General features: G+C 39.0%; 2 protein-coding genes across 2 annotated transcripts in view; one reads left to right on the forward strand and one right to left on the reverse strand.

Moving 5' to 3' along the window:
* The window catches only part of EVC2 (EvC ciliary complex subunit 2), a 437,493-nt gene that overhangs the window by 135,016 nt on the left and 288,195 nt on the right, over positions 1-14,282 (forward strand). The window lies entirely within an intron of this gene.
* STK32B (serine/threonine kinase 32B) overlaps positions 1-14,282 on the reverse strand; it is a 161,479-nt gene that overhangs the window by 24,953 nt on the left and 122,244 nt on the right. Inside the window, exon 7 of the mRNA XM_061468967.1 lies at positions 4,158-4,261. Coding sequence (XP_061324951.1) covers positions 4,158-4,261 — 104 coding nt within the window. The remainder of the gene's footprint in view (positions 1-4,157; positions 4,262-14,282) is intronic.

The raw sequence follows: 14,282 nt of genomic DNA on the forward strand, positions 1-14,282 counted from the left end.
GGTGGTGAAGTGGTGGCTGAAGGGAGATTTGTCATCCTGATTTTACTTAGTAGATAGAGAAATATAAAAATGCTTACAAAAATCTGTGTAAGAACCAGAGTAAGAAAAGTAGACTCCAAATCCCAGCCCTTTGCCTTTGCTCTTTTAGAAATCTGAAATTAACTCTAAAATTAAAACTAAAATTCGCACAGGACCTGATGTCCTGTATTTGCAGTGCCTAAATTCTTCTACAGCTGAAGAGAAGGTCCAGGCTTTACAGTCCTTTGTCCATGAAGATCACTGTGATTTACCTTTTACTAAATGTGGCTTTTGGAAATACGAGTACTGCATATAAATTTGTATTCTTATTAATTATTGTGCACATATTTTTAAAGACCTGCATTTGCGAACCAAGTTGTTAGAATGATACTTGATGTATTTTTTTAAACAAGGATAGAATGTGGATTGTTTGTGAATTAAGTTGTACTCGGCTGGTGACAAATGCATGGTATGAGATCTGCAGCCAAATGCCGTCATAGCGGCAGTGTGCAAATTGATGCATCACAATTCATGCACGACACAGAGTCACCTTCTAATCTAATACCTTCAACAGCAAAGGGCAGACACTCATTATCTTCACTAAGAACTGAATCATCCCTTGACTTTTGCTACCACGTACTGCTAGAAGATTATAATTTAAGACTATCTCTAGATGTCAGCTATCTAACCTAATAATGAATTAGAACCACTCTTCATAAAGGACTAAAAAATATTCTTAGTTTGAGAAGATTCATGCACATGTTTAACTTTGAACATATGTATGAAACTAAATTCATTCCAAAGAATTGAGATGTTCTAAAGATAAATCCAATTGCTTAAATCTTTTTGCTCTGATTCACATTCAGTTAGTTTGTTGTCATTTAGCTCTATCATGTCCATATGAATTCAATAGGACCTAATTGCCTGCTCTAAATACATAATTTTCCTGAATGAAGTTCAAAACTGTCATTTGAAATAGTCTGTCATACGTTTTTCCCTTCCTGCAGTGATGCTGCCCTAAACCAGCTATTAAAAATGAAAGGTTAACATTCTGTTTATTGTCAGGAAGTAACCTACTGCTGATTTAGACTTCATGCAACCGTATGACCAATATGATTATTGAGCCAGAATTTACACCAATCATTGTAAATGGTGGTTTAGCTCTAAAAATAGCAACTTTAAGGAATAATGAATCATTGAAGGTTTTTCTGTTAAGAATGTTTCTGACCAAGCCTTTCCCTTCAGTGAAAAATCCTTAAAAACCTACCTTATTTTAAAGATTATTGGCATTCTACAGTCTTGATTTTTTTGAGATTTGCAGAGATTTTTAATATTATCTTGAATTATATATGGCCATTGTAAATTTGGGCTTTATAGGGAATTCACACCTATATCTCCCATATTTTCCAGCTACTTAATCCTCTTGAGGTTCAGAACCCTACTATTTTGAAATAAAAATAAAATCTGGTTTGCTTTTGTTCATGAAGTTTGTGGTAAACTGTTGACATTGCAGTGAAAGCCAAAGTTGAAGAATTCCAACTATAACCTCTTTCCTTCACCTTGTCTATTCTGAGGGCATAGTATATACAGTTACTATAATATTTTAGCAGTGGTCTATACCCTAGGAACAGACTGATATGTGTCATGTTTTCTATCATGCAGTTTAATTCCATGGACTTGATGCAAAGCTTTCTGATTTACATTTTTTTCTCATTAGGGCTCTTATTAGAAACTGGCTAAGGAAAGAAACGTGCTTGCGACATATTGAGGAATGCTAGCGCTGCTGTAGATAAACAAAAAATAGTCCTGACAGCTCTGTACCAGACACAACCTACTCCTGTAGCTACAGCCCTGTTTCCAGCAATGTGCTGTCTTGACTGCCTGGTAGTAGCGAGAATGGCTGCAATGCCTTGATCACCCTGAGCCTCCTCTGAGGACCCTTCCATCTCACAACAGCAAACAAAACAAAAATGCAGCTCGGTATAAAGCAGCTTATTCTTACTAAGTTCCTTTCAAATTCAGCAGGCAGTGTCATGTACTATGCACTGCTCAAAACTGGAAAACGGTTGATATTTATGATGCTTCTCATTTCTAATACTCCTTCTTTCCTTCCCTCCTGCCTTCCCCATGCACTAGCATGCACCATGCAGGAAGTTGTATCTGGGTGGCTCTGCCCAGTACAACACACTCCTCTTTCTGCAGCAGAAGCTGGTGGGCTGCACTGAGCACCCACCTATCTGCTCTGTGGCAATGGGGCATCCTTGCTGCTGAGCAAAGTGCTGCAGAAGTGTGGAGGAGGAAGGAGCTGCCTGCCTGCAGGTTTAGCCTGAAACCTTGTACTCACAAGCTGCTTCTTTGCAGCCATCTGCACAGGGCTGCTGCAGCAGATGGAGCTCTGGAACTCGCAGTTTTTGCAGACAGCAACATGCCTCTGGTTAAGCACCTTCCCTTAACCCACCACTACTTCTCTTGTCATTGCTATTGCTCGCTGAGGCCTTGTCTGGACTAGAAAAGTTTAGAAATAGAATTCAGGAAAAAAATATACCTTTTCCTAATCCATACAAAGGCACGGGCTGCAAAGCCACCCTCCGGCTTGCTCAGTGAGCAAGAACCATTCTTCAGGAGAAAACAAGCAGCTGGCTTCCTCAACTGGGGCATGGACAGATTCAGTCTCAACTTTGCTTTGTCTGTAGACAGATCGATTTACTCAGAAAAGATTGTATGGATCTTGGCAAATGGATACCATTCAGTATAATTTTTCATTTAGTAAAGTGACTTTGTCACATTAAAGTGATCTTTGATGATTAGCCTTGGGAGTTCAGCTTTCATTACACAATCATTCATTGTGCTGCTTTCTTGGAGACACTCACTGGTGAAAGGGTTGGTAAAAAACCAGCAGGCTTTTCATTTAATTTATTATATGTGTAGCTAGTACTACTGTCTGTGGCTAGGGTTGAGGATGTATTATGTTTATCACTTAACTGTTCAGGTCTTAACTGTTCAGGTCTTAACTGTTCAGGTTAAAATCTTCCATCCTGGGAATAATGTCAGCTGTCAGCTTAAAAACTCAGTAGATTTTCAGAATGATGTGGAGAAACCCTTTTCTTAAGGGTTTTAATACCCCTGTGCTTTGAGAGCAGGCACTGAAATTTGGCATGGGAGAGTTCTTAGCATCAGGAGCTTGGCTTCTGCCATTTCTATGGAAATACAAAATAGATTGACCAAGTTTTACGCCTCTGAAAAATATGGCTTCTGGATTGAAGTAACAGTGTGCAGACCCTATGAAATGAAGTTTCCCATCCAAAAATGGGAATAACAATTGTTCTTTATTTCTAGTTTTCTTTGCCTATCATCCTAAATGAAACTGAGATCTTTGTGAGATGGATTGTCTCACATTCCAAAGTGCACAACAGAAGAGTGTAGTAGTACTGAGTTAATGTCATATGATAATAATCACTCCTCTCTTTAAAAATGCATACTGCAATGCAATGAAATACTCTAAGATAGGAATTATAATAATAATAATTAAAAAACACCAGCTACTTTAGCTATGTCATTATCCTGAAATAGTATCTAAATTACTGTTTTCCATAGGGATAGTAAATATTTAAGCAACCAGCTTCAATCCTTTGAACCAAAATGGAAAAGAATTTTCTATTATCTTCTGTGATGTTTGACCATGCTCAGGAAGATTTTTCATTCAGATTATTCACATAATTGATTAGATAAGTAACAAGTATACTGGCAGATAAGCATTGCCTGTAGTTGGGCCAAACATCTTAGGATATTGCATTAGCTCTTTTAAGGTATTAGCTAAGAGAATCAAAGATATAATAAAACCTAAAGTATCTCAACTTCTATTTGGGAAAAAAGTACCATTGTCAAGTACCAATTCAGCATTGTGGAGAAGCCATTAAACATTAGGGCTTTCTTTAGCCAAACACAGGCAAATGTAATTGGAAATGGGGTGAAACTTTCCCAAGAATCTTTTCAGCTGGGAAAGACCCAGGACAGCATTCCTGACCAGAGCCCCATCCACTCAGATTTTATCCTGAAGGGTGTGCTCAGGGGCACTGCAAACTTGGGGTCTTTTGTCAGTCAGTGTGTTAAGTAACAACATCAAAACCCATCATTCTTACCCAACCCCTCAGCAATTCATATGCTGTAATTCCTAGCGACCACCAGTCTACTGGGTATGAGTATCCTGGACCTCCATCCATAAAGGCCTGGAACACTTCTGGAGCTAAATCAATAATCAAATCAAACAAAAAAATATTATATTAAGGTTATACTATGGATCATTAATGTTAACAGCTGAAAAATGAATAAGGATGTGATTAACTGGAATGAAATACATTTGTAAGCACAGCATTTTCAGGATGCAGCTTCAGTATGTAGGTTTGCTGGCAGCAAAAGACTTTCAACGGTCAGGGTTTTTCTGAATTCAATAATTTTATATGTTACTTAATACCTGGTAATGAAAATATTTTATGGGAAAAATATCTGCAAACAATGTGATTCTTTGTGACTGATGAAGGTGTTGAACATGGTAAATCTCATCCTTATTCTACATTTGGATAGAATTAATCAGATGGATAATAAAGGTATTCAACATGAGAAAATAGCAATTAAACACAAGTATGTATTTACACAAGTACATATCTTACACTGTATGCTGTAAGAAACACTGTCATGACTAGAAATAAACACAGTCAATAAAGTGATGAATTACATAAAAATAACTTTCCAGGGAGGGTGTGGGGAGATCTTTTCAAAACAAAGATACAGTTGATTAATTTCAGCAAGAAAAACATACTAAATAATGCTGCTATTGCTTCTTCAAAATACCATCAATAAATAAAATCATATGAAATGAAATTAAATGAAAAGTCAGTCATGCTTTTCTAATTGTTTCACAGCAGAATCTCAATACACTTTGTGAAAACCACACTTTCCCTTGGGTTTTTCTAAACAATGCTATCACCAACCACAACATCATGGTTGACTGCTATTACCATGTGAGCCTCTTCTGCCCAAGGTACCAAATCTAATATACCACATTACTACCTGATTACCATTGCATCACTTTCTAATGGGCATACTGCAATGAATAATGTAATTTGTTCATGCTTACTTCCAACTGGCAGTGGGATTTTTTATGGTATTTAGAGGAGCACCTTTAATTAAAGAAAAAGCATTCCTTTCAGAGTTTATGAAGTCCTTGCATTACGGATTGCAACCTAACAATTTACAGCTCTAGACGACTTCAGAAAGCCTTGAATAGCCAAACCTAATAGAGGATTTTGGCATTCAAGAGTTAGATAGGAAGGAAGACTAGGGAAAATAGGTATAGGTAAGGTATAGGTATTGTGCTGTGACCCGGTATAGCATGAATCAATAACGCCATAGAAGTCATCACACGGAGTTAGCTATGCTTCACCTCCAGACAACACAGCTTCACTTGGCATGCTCTATCTTCAGATGTATTTCAGACCTTCCTTGCGTGCTACTGTGGATCTTTGGTGACACAATTTACATGCAGGCAGTGTGTCATGGAGATAGGTGCTGAGAGGGTAGCCAGGAGGTTTTGTGTTACTTTAGTGGGTCAATGCACCTAAACTGTACATCAGACACCAAACTAATATTCTAATATTCTGAATATCACCATAGTAAAGGTTTGCTTTATTAAGCCCCATTTGTTATGGGTTTTGCCCACTGTGCCTAGATGATGTATAATAGCACATTACAGAAATAGCCTTTGTGACCTTTTTACTGAGGTATAAGGTATAATTTTGGTTTCACTCTTTTTTTTATAGCTTTAGCATTGCAATAATGTGACAGATCACTATCTGATTTCCGTGAGGTAAAGCTGAAAATACCGTATTGATGCAACCTATAACACTGCCAGAATGGTGTAGACATTTTGCTAGTTACTGACTGAGTTATCCATTTTTATTTCATTTGCTTGTCTAAAAGCTTCAAGGTCAACTCATCCCACATTAAGCAGACCAGTAGAAAATTATTCCTTTTGCCCACTGGCCCTAGTGTTCTGAAGCTGTTTTCTCACCTTAACCTGACGGCATCCTTAGATTAGAAAATGAGCAGTCAGGCTAATGGTTTTTAAAGCAAATGGACCCTTTTCACCTGCTTTAGCAGTATTACTTTGCAGTCAAGCAGGACTGCCTCTCCTCATTCAGTCAGCTCCATTCAGCTCTCTTTTAATCAGCTATAAGCATCCACTTTGCAAGATGAGGGAGGGCTGACAGGAGGTGCAATATGATTTACAGTATTCTACCTACAGAAATCTCAACCCTAATGAAGCCCAAAAAACTCTCCCCAGTTTGACAAGACTATAAAAATACCAATCTCACACTAGGCTTGTGCTTAATGTGTCCAAAAACCTTTTTGCACTGAGACATTAGGTGCAAATGAAGGACTCCAGGCTGTACAGACTCTTAGAGTTTGACTGTTCATTCAGAAACATAGTGTGATTTTGCATAAAGACAGCAGATACTCCTAGTGATGGGGTTAGTCAAGCTTTGAAGAACTAGAGCTCTGAAATACAGAACATAACATTAGTTTTTGCAGTAAGAAATAACTATGTCATGAGAACCAATCAAGAGTGCAAACTGGCTAGGATAAAAGCAGAGAAAAAATCTGAAAGGAAAGATAAGTTTCTACATTGATTTCTTTAGGATTGTTATTGAAATAGACTGTCTGCAGTCTTATTATTTGAATTTTATCTCAGGCTCAGCTTGGACAGGTCTCCTACAGCCTGCTGTGGGTATGTTCTTCTAAAGGGTGATAAGATTTGAGCTTGACAGCTTAGAGCCAGTGCAACAGAGCTCTGCTGTGTGCACCCTTTCTGCACACATCCACTCTTATAACAGAATTAGGATGAGAAGAATACTAACATCTTTTACCCCTGTGCAAGGATTCTGCCTGCAAAAGTTGATTCATGTGAACAAAAGTGAGAGTGTATAAGAACAAGAGTTTCAGATATTTTTCCTCAAGCAGCTTCTACTGAACAAAGACTTTTCAGGAAAATATGTAGTTTTAATACTTGGACAGATCCTGCAGAATCTTTTGGCTGAGAGCTGTAATTACTACCATGTTCAGTTAGAGGGAAAGCACTAGAAGTTTCCATGGTGGAAGCAGTACTTTTAGATTATGAATCTAAACCAAATAATGCCTGGACACATTCCTGTGTAACATTATCTAGGTGTTCCTGCTCCGGCAGGGGGATTGGACTAGATGATCTTTTGAGGTCCCTTCCAATCTCTAACATACTGTGATACTGTGATACCAGCTCTACCAGCAAAAGTGAATTCAAAGACAAGTGAAGAAGTGATGCGGTTCACAGGTCTTACACATCCTCGCAGCTCCCCATGAACAAGCATCTTTGTCGTAATGCAGAACTGCTTTAATAGAGCTGCCCAAAAGAGTGCCTCCAACAGCAGTAACCTGGTCCAGATTCACTGCTCACCCCACTTTCAGCAGGAGGTTGGAAGAGAGATTCCTGAGGCCCCTGCTGACATGAATCACCTGATGATACTGCAATGCTGATGAAACTCAACCAACCACCTTCTCACAGTGCATCTGAGTGAGGCCATGAAGGGCTCTTAAGGCCAAATTCTCAATGGGACCTTTACAGCCTCTTTCTCTTGGCATTCATTATGAGCTGCACGGGCTCTTCACCTCTGCTAAGACACCTGAAAATCCTTTTCAGAGCTCTGTCTTTAGCTGCTTTTGCACTGTATCTTTCTGGTAATACCGTATCACTGCAAACTGTAGGAAGTAAATAAATGGTTATTTCTCTTTAAAATAAAACTGTACTTGAGAATAGCTAATTAAAAATTGAACATGAAAGCAAATCTAGTGGTTCTGCATCCATCTCAGCAGCTCACTGGAATATCCATACTCCTGTTCTGTGGGTTTAGCAATATTTGGAGCTCCAAATAAGTTTGTGAGAGAGTAACTTCAGAAAAATCGATTCATATATATAATTACTCGCTGCAATTATCCTAGCAGTCAAATGCTTTACAGTGTAAATGATTAAAGGATGTATCTCATATTGCACACATATTTCCCTAAAGATCTGTAAATAAAATAAAAAACTGAAATTTTACTTAACTGGTTATTAATTATGTACCCTGTTTGTGGAAGTTTACCTGTACCTTGAAATATAGCTCATGAACTTGAAATAAAAAGAGAATATCAGTGTAGAGTGCAACCACCACAGAACCCAATTTTCACTATTTCTTTGTACTGTGAAAAAGGATTTTGTACATCAGATAAAATGTTTTTAAGAAGGGTTTCTAAAAATCTGCTTAGTATTAATAAGTATCACTTAACTTCACAGTTAAACTATAAGTACTCCAGACCTCTAAAGGTCAGACCATTTTAATTTGCTTCAGAAGGGTGTATTGGAAAATGCTGGCGATGGTAAAATAGCCAATTTGAGGTCTATCACTTGGAATAGCTGGCACAAAGTGCAGCTGTTATTATTTTTGATGGAACATACTATTTAATCATAAAGATAATTCATCAGACTAAATCATAAAATGAAGAGCTTGGAGTGGCTGTGATACAAGTCCTAAATAGCACAATGTGGCATTTCTTTTCTGATGAACTGATTTAAGTTTCACTTCCTTTGCAAGAAGCTAACCGAAGAGCATGTAGTGTACTTGCCTACCACTACCTGTGAGACTGCCATGTGCTGATAAAGAAGCTTACACAGCTGGTACTTACTTCGAAGCATTGCCAACTTCCCTAGGCTGCTTTGAACCACTGTAAAATTCGTGAGGGGGAAAGTGAAGCAAGATGAACGCATTAGACCCTTCAATTGGCCTTTGCCGTACATTAACAAATCTGTATACTTAAGCAATGACGTGCAAGTGACCCTTGCAAGATTGGTTAGCTGTAAGGAGCTGACTGTCTATGCATAGCTAAATGTTGCTGAGGAGAGTTGGTCATTAATAACAACAAAAATACCCTGTACCAATGTTAATTTGACAAACTGAAAATAAAATAAAAAATAAAGCCATCATGGTTTGGACTTGCATTATGGGATGATCAAGCTCAGGTGGGCATGTCCAAAACATTTCTCAAGAAAGAAAACCCTGACATTAGTCATGCAGTTGGCTAGCTAGAGCTCTCCATAGCCTATTTGCATCTCGGCAGAGACCCTACATGTCAGTAAGGGGAATCAGAGGTTTGTGGAGTATGGCAGGGTTTGCAAAGCAATACACTCTAGTATAGGTGTAGCAAAACATACCTCAGTGACAAGGATGCTGAAGAGGGTCTCTTCATTCGGCTCATAGTGATAGGAAAAGGGGTAATGGATTTAAACTTAAACAGGGGAAGTTCAGGTTAGATATAATGAAGAAGTTCTTCACTGTGAGGGTGGTGAGGCACTGGAACAGGTTGCCTAGAGAAGTGCTAAATGCTCTGTTCCTGGCAGTGTCCAAGGCCAGATTGGACAGAGCCTTGGGCAGCATGATCTGGAGTGAGGTGTCTCTGCCCATGGCAGGGGGGTTGGAACTAGATGATCTTAAGGTCCTTTCCAACCCTAACTATCCTATAATTCTATGACATTGGCTTTTATTGTAATGACTGAGATTTCATAGATAAAATAATAGATTCTGGTGTCATTAACTGAGGTCCAGCAGGATACCTTGCTGCCAGACATCATTCTCCTTCCTGATATTAATGCCTGATCGTGAAAGAAAAAAGAATAATATATATAAAAATGGATATATTTTGACATATACAATGCACACAATATAAACAATACTTTGATTGGCTATCACAACATAAGCAGTTAAAATCTTACACCTTTCCAAATTTCATGTGTGTGAATGACTTGATTGATAACACACATTGATAGTTTCACCTTGCTGAAGCAGGCTTAATGGGTGACAGTCTGAGCTGAATAAAAAATGAACATGATTTTTGAAATAATATTCCAAGAACCTTGGACTGAGACTGTTCAGTGAAATATTAATTGCTTTCTCAGCAGTATGATATTAATTTTCACTTTCCTCTGAAAAATAAATTCAAAGGTGAGTAATTCTTCTAGGTCATGGTTTAAATAGAAAACAGAAATCAAACTACAGTGACAAGTGATCTTCTATTTGGAGCAGAGTAGATGCTGTTCTAGGAGCAAAATGGAAGAAAACAACTTCCCTCTCCCTGAGTATAAACATGGACTTGGTAAACTATCAATTTGCCTCCTAGCGTTTACTCTCTCATGTGTTAAAAGGGTCTAAATCATAACGGACAGCTTTCTGACTCAGAGCTTCAGACTAGCCAACTGCTAACTTCAATTGTATAAGGCAAAGTGCTGCTTAAAGACTGACCATGCTGGGCTGGCAATTTTCTAGTGTGAAATCTAGACTTGTTACAGCAGAGTAACTGATTTTGGACCATTACTCACATAATACACCTCAATAGTTTTAATACTTATATTTAATGCAATTATTCAATCAAAGTAAATATTTTAGATGCCATTACTTGAATGCAGACACTGTATTTAGAACGCCTTATTAGTTTGCCATATGGCTCTACAATCTTTCCATCCCTTACTCAGAGTAAAAGCTGTCCTCATAAAACCCTCTGCATTACTCAGTGCAGAGCAGAACCCACTTCTTGCCCTTACTTTTGCACAAAGAAGTCCTCAGGTGGTTTAACATCTGGATCAACCTCAGAGAAACAACCTCAAGTTGCTAGCCCCATTGAAAGAAAGCTCAGCAGCAACCATAGTGTCATAGTCTCCTACTACTGAATATGAAATTATACGGAAGTACGTTCCTTGCTCCATCCAAAACCTCAGTGGCTGCAGTGTCAGTTTTTATAACTTCTTGAAGAGGCTGTGTTCAAAACCACTCGTATGCTATCTGGGAGGTTGGCCCAGTACTGTCTCAGTACTGAAATTAACCAGTCTGGATAACTGGGGATTCTCAGGGCCGACTGCGTACCTGACACATCAGAGGAGCTGTTACATACTCCTGCCTCACATACTCTACCAGATTAGCAGACATCATTGCATCAGTTTATGCATGCAAAAACCTGTGGGAGTTGTGTGGCTTGAACAAAGAATCAGTCATCCAGGGGACAGAAATGTTGGGATGCTGCCCCGTCTGTAACCACGGCTGGAGGTGTCTTCCCCCTCAGATCTGCCCACAGAGCTCCACATCAGATCAGACCTTTTCAGGCAAGTTAAAAACAAACAAGCAAAAGAATAAAAACCAGAAAAATGCACCAGAAACAACACCATCACCACCTCTCCTTCAACCAACCAAACCAAAACTACAACTTGAACTCATCCTGAGGAGTTTCTGACTGACAGTCAAAGAAATTATTATATTAACACTTTTATTGGAAGCTCTCAAGTCTGGTAGCCAGTCAGAGAGCACAGAGACGTAGAAGTCAGCTGGAGACAGTAACTTCTTTCCTGATCTCCCAAGGTTTTTTAGCTGTTTGTGTCGTTAATGTCAGAACAGAGCCAAAACCCAAGTACCCACTTGCAGCCCAGTGCTTAATCTCCTCAGCCACGGTGCTCCTAGTACAAGCTGAAAACCTTGTCAAAATGGTATTTATTTCAGCACCTTGAAGCCTCACTTGTCCACTCTCAATCCTTGCTTATCAGAACAAACAGAAGCCTGAAGGCTCATGCTGGAATCATGATATTCTTCCTTGGGATCAAAAGGGCAGGCAGTGACACCACTAGTGAAACCCTGTTGATAGACAGTGAAACCCTTGGTAGGAAAAAGGTTGGATGCTTAAAAACTTACAAACTGCCTTAACTGCACTAAAAAAGGAATGAGTTGCAAAATACCATTTCGTTTCAGAGCAATGTTTAGTACGAGTGCGAGGAAGACAAGGGTTGAACACCTTTGAAAACCCAACTACAAATTTGTTCCTGCTAGAGTATAACTACCTCAGGAGCAAATTTAGCCCTAGGGGATATTTTTACTTTACCTATAAGATTGATATCAGGACATCCACTGCTTTCCTCTGACTCTGATAGTACTCCCACACAGTATCAATTAATGTATGTGGATGTCTCATACATTTCAGAAGTTCAATGGACCTCTGTAAATGCACACTCCTCTGGTAATCTCAGGCATACAGCTATTATTCAGCATGACAGCAGCCTATGAAAGCAGCTGTGAAAATCTGAGATAACGAGCCTGCAGGATAGGAAGGGGGTAACTGAAACCTTTCACATAATTTATGGCTGGCTTTATTGGCTTTGGATTTTTATCAGGTATATTTATACCATTAAATGTATTTTATCGGTTTGATTTGAAGTAAAGTCACGGTGCATTATTTGGATAACTTCAGCCTCTGCTGAAGAAAACCATGAAGCCAATAACGCTCCCACCAGAAACACAAAAACAAGCCAAAGAAACCCTAAACCTACAAAATTTATAACCTGTGAGGGGCAAGTTTTTACCACACTCACAAATAACATACAGATGTATGGAAATTGGTCATTCCAAAAGGAGATATTTCAGTGAGTAAAAAGGAGGACTCTCATATATGTAAGTTAAGCCAGAGTGTGGAATAAACAAAAGGAGTATATATAATGTCTTCCAGACATGTTTTAGTATTTAACATTTGTTCTTATAACTGACCAACACATTGCAAGGGAGAGAGCCACCACTGCAAATGGGTGCCCAGCCCAGGGCACATTCTCTGAGACACAAACATATTTCTTGCAGCTTTATGAGCAACCAATATAAGAAATAGATGGAACAGTGTTGCAAATGGCAAACACACAGGTGCTTCCAACCAGGTAAACACACACTGTGTCCTGCCCTGCACTGGCTTTCCTGGTTCACATCCTGATGCAGAGTGGAGATGCTCCCCCACAAGTGGTGTGTTTGTTTTTTGGCAGCATCCATACCTGCTCAAAGCCAGGTAGGTCTGATTTTGCATTGCTTGCCAGAGTAGGATGACAGCCTGAAAAATTCTGAGTTTTCAAAGGGCTGCTCCTGCAATAAAATCTTTGACAACACCCTCAATCGCAGGTGCTGCAGAAGGTTTAAGCAGTGAATTTGTGACGGTAAGACCAGGCACTGGTGACACACAAATTTCCTACACCAGCTGAAGGCACATATTGTATTTCACGGCTGCGGCCTTTAGAACAGTATGAGACAGAAGACCCCCAAACACCAAGAAGCTGATTTCCCTTCAACTTTTCAGGTCAATGGCTTTGAGAAGTAAAACTGCAGAAGCAGCTGGAAGTTGCTTGTCTTGCCAGGCTGTTGGCTTCACTCTTTTCAGATTCACCTTTATCCGTGTAGTTTTTTTCTGCCTATGCGTGACAGGTATTTCACTTGTCTGAATGAATCACCTGGGAAGAGGGAACATAGAGAAACGACCAGGGTTTCTAGAGAAACATTCAGGTTCAGATGCATTGCATTCTGTATAAGTATGAAAATAGGCAGGGAAAATTTCAGGCTGAGAAAGACTTAGGGGCAAAAAAGCTAATGTGAAGTGGGATTAAGCAAAGGCTGCTGGAGCTGACTTGCACCCTGCTCAGCATTATGAGATAGGTATCTTAATCAGAACAGCTAGTGCATTTTTACAACACAATATCAATTCACTGGTTTTTTCCTGGACACCAGTTTTATGCAGTCATGCTGCATGAGAGAAAATTGCTCCCTAGCAATTTCTAAGCCTATTTCAATCAGATTTCAAATAGGAATGGGGTCTTTAGAGAGAGCATTTCTCTGTTGATTTCCTTAAATTTGCCCTGGGAAGAAATAGGCAATAGGTAGCTTTACTAAGGGAAAAGCTGGAGAGTGCCCTCATATCTGATTAAACATAACTAGATTCACATGGGAATTAGACCTCCAGACAGGAGAAAAACTTTCATCAAATCTCATACCTTCATCATCACAAATACAAGCATAGCTTTAGGCATGTCTTAAAGGAACCATTAAGATGCCCCAGTTCTGGTGCTCAGCAAGTACCTTGCTTGAAGCTGATTTTGTCCTGAAGCTTAAATTCCTGATAATGAAAGCTTACTGCCAACCTCCCTAATTATTTAAAAATTATTATTTATTTTATTATCTAAATGGTGGTAGCACCGGTGAGTATCTGGCCATATCTGTCAAACTCTTAGTATTTGAGGTTTGCTGAAGCTTTGATACTCAAGCTGTGTATGATTTGAGAAAATCTTCACCCATTACTTGTCACCTAAGCCAGATTTTTACACTTCTAAAGGTTTTTTTGCCTTCTTACAGCTCCAA

Source organism: Pezoporus flaviventris, unplaced genomic scaffold (assembly GCF_033815535.1).
Source record: "Pezoporus flaviventris isolate CSIRO_AGI_PZ_B2104156 unplaced genomic scaffold, CSIRO_AGI_Pfla_v1 ptg000002l, whole genome shotgun sequence".
Lineage (NCBI taxonomy): Eukaryota > Metazoa > Chordata > Aves > Psittaciformes > Psittacidae > Pezoporus > Pezoporus flaviventris.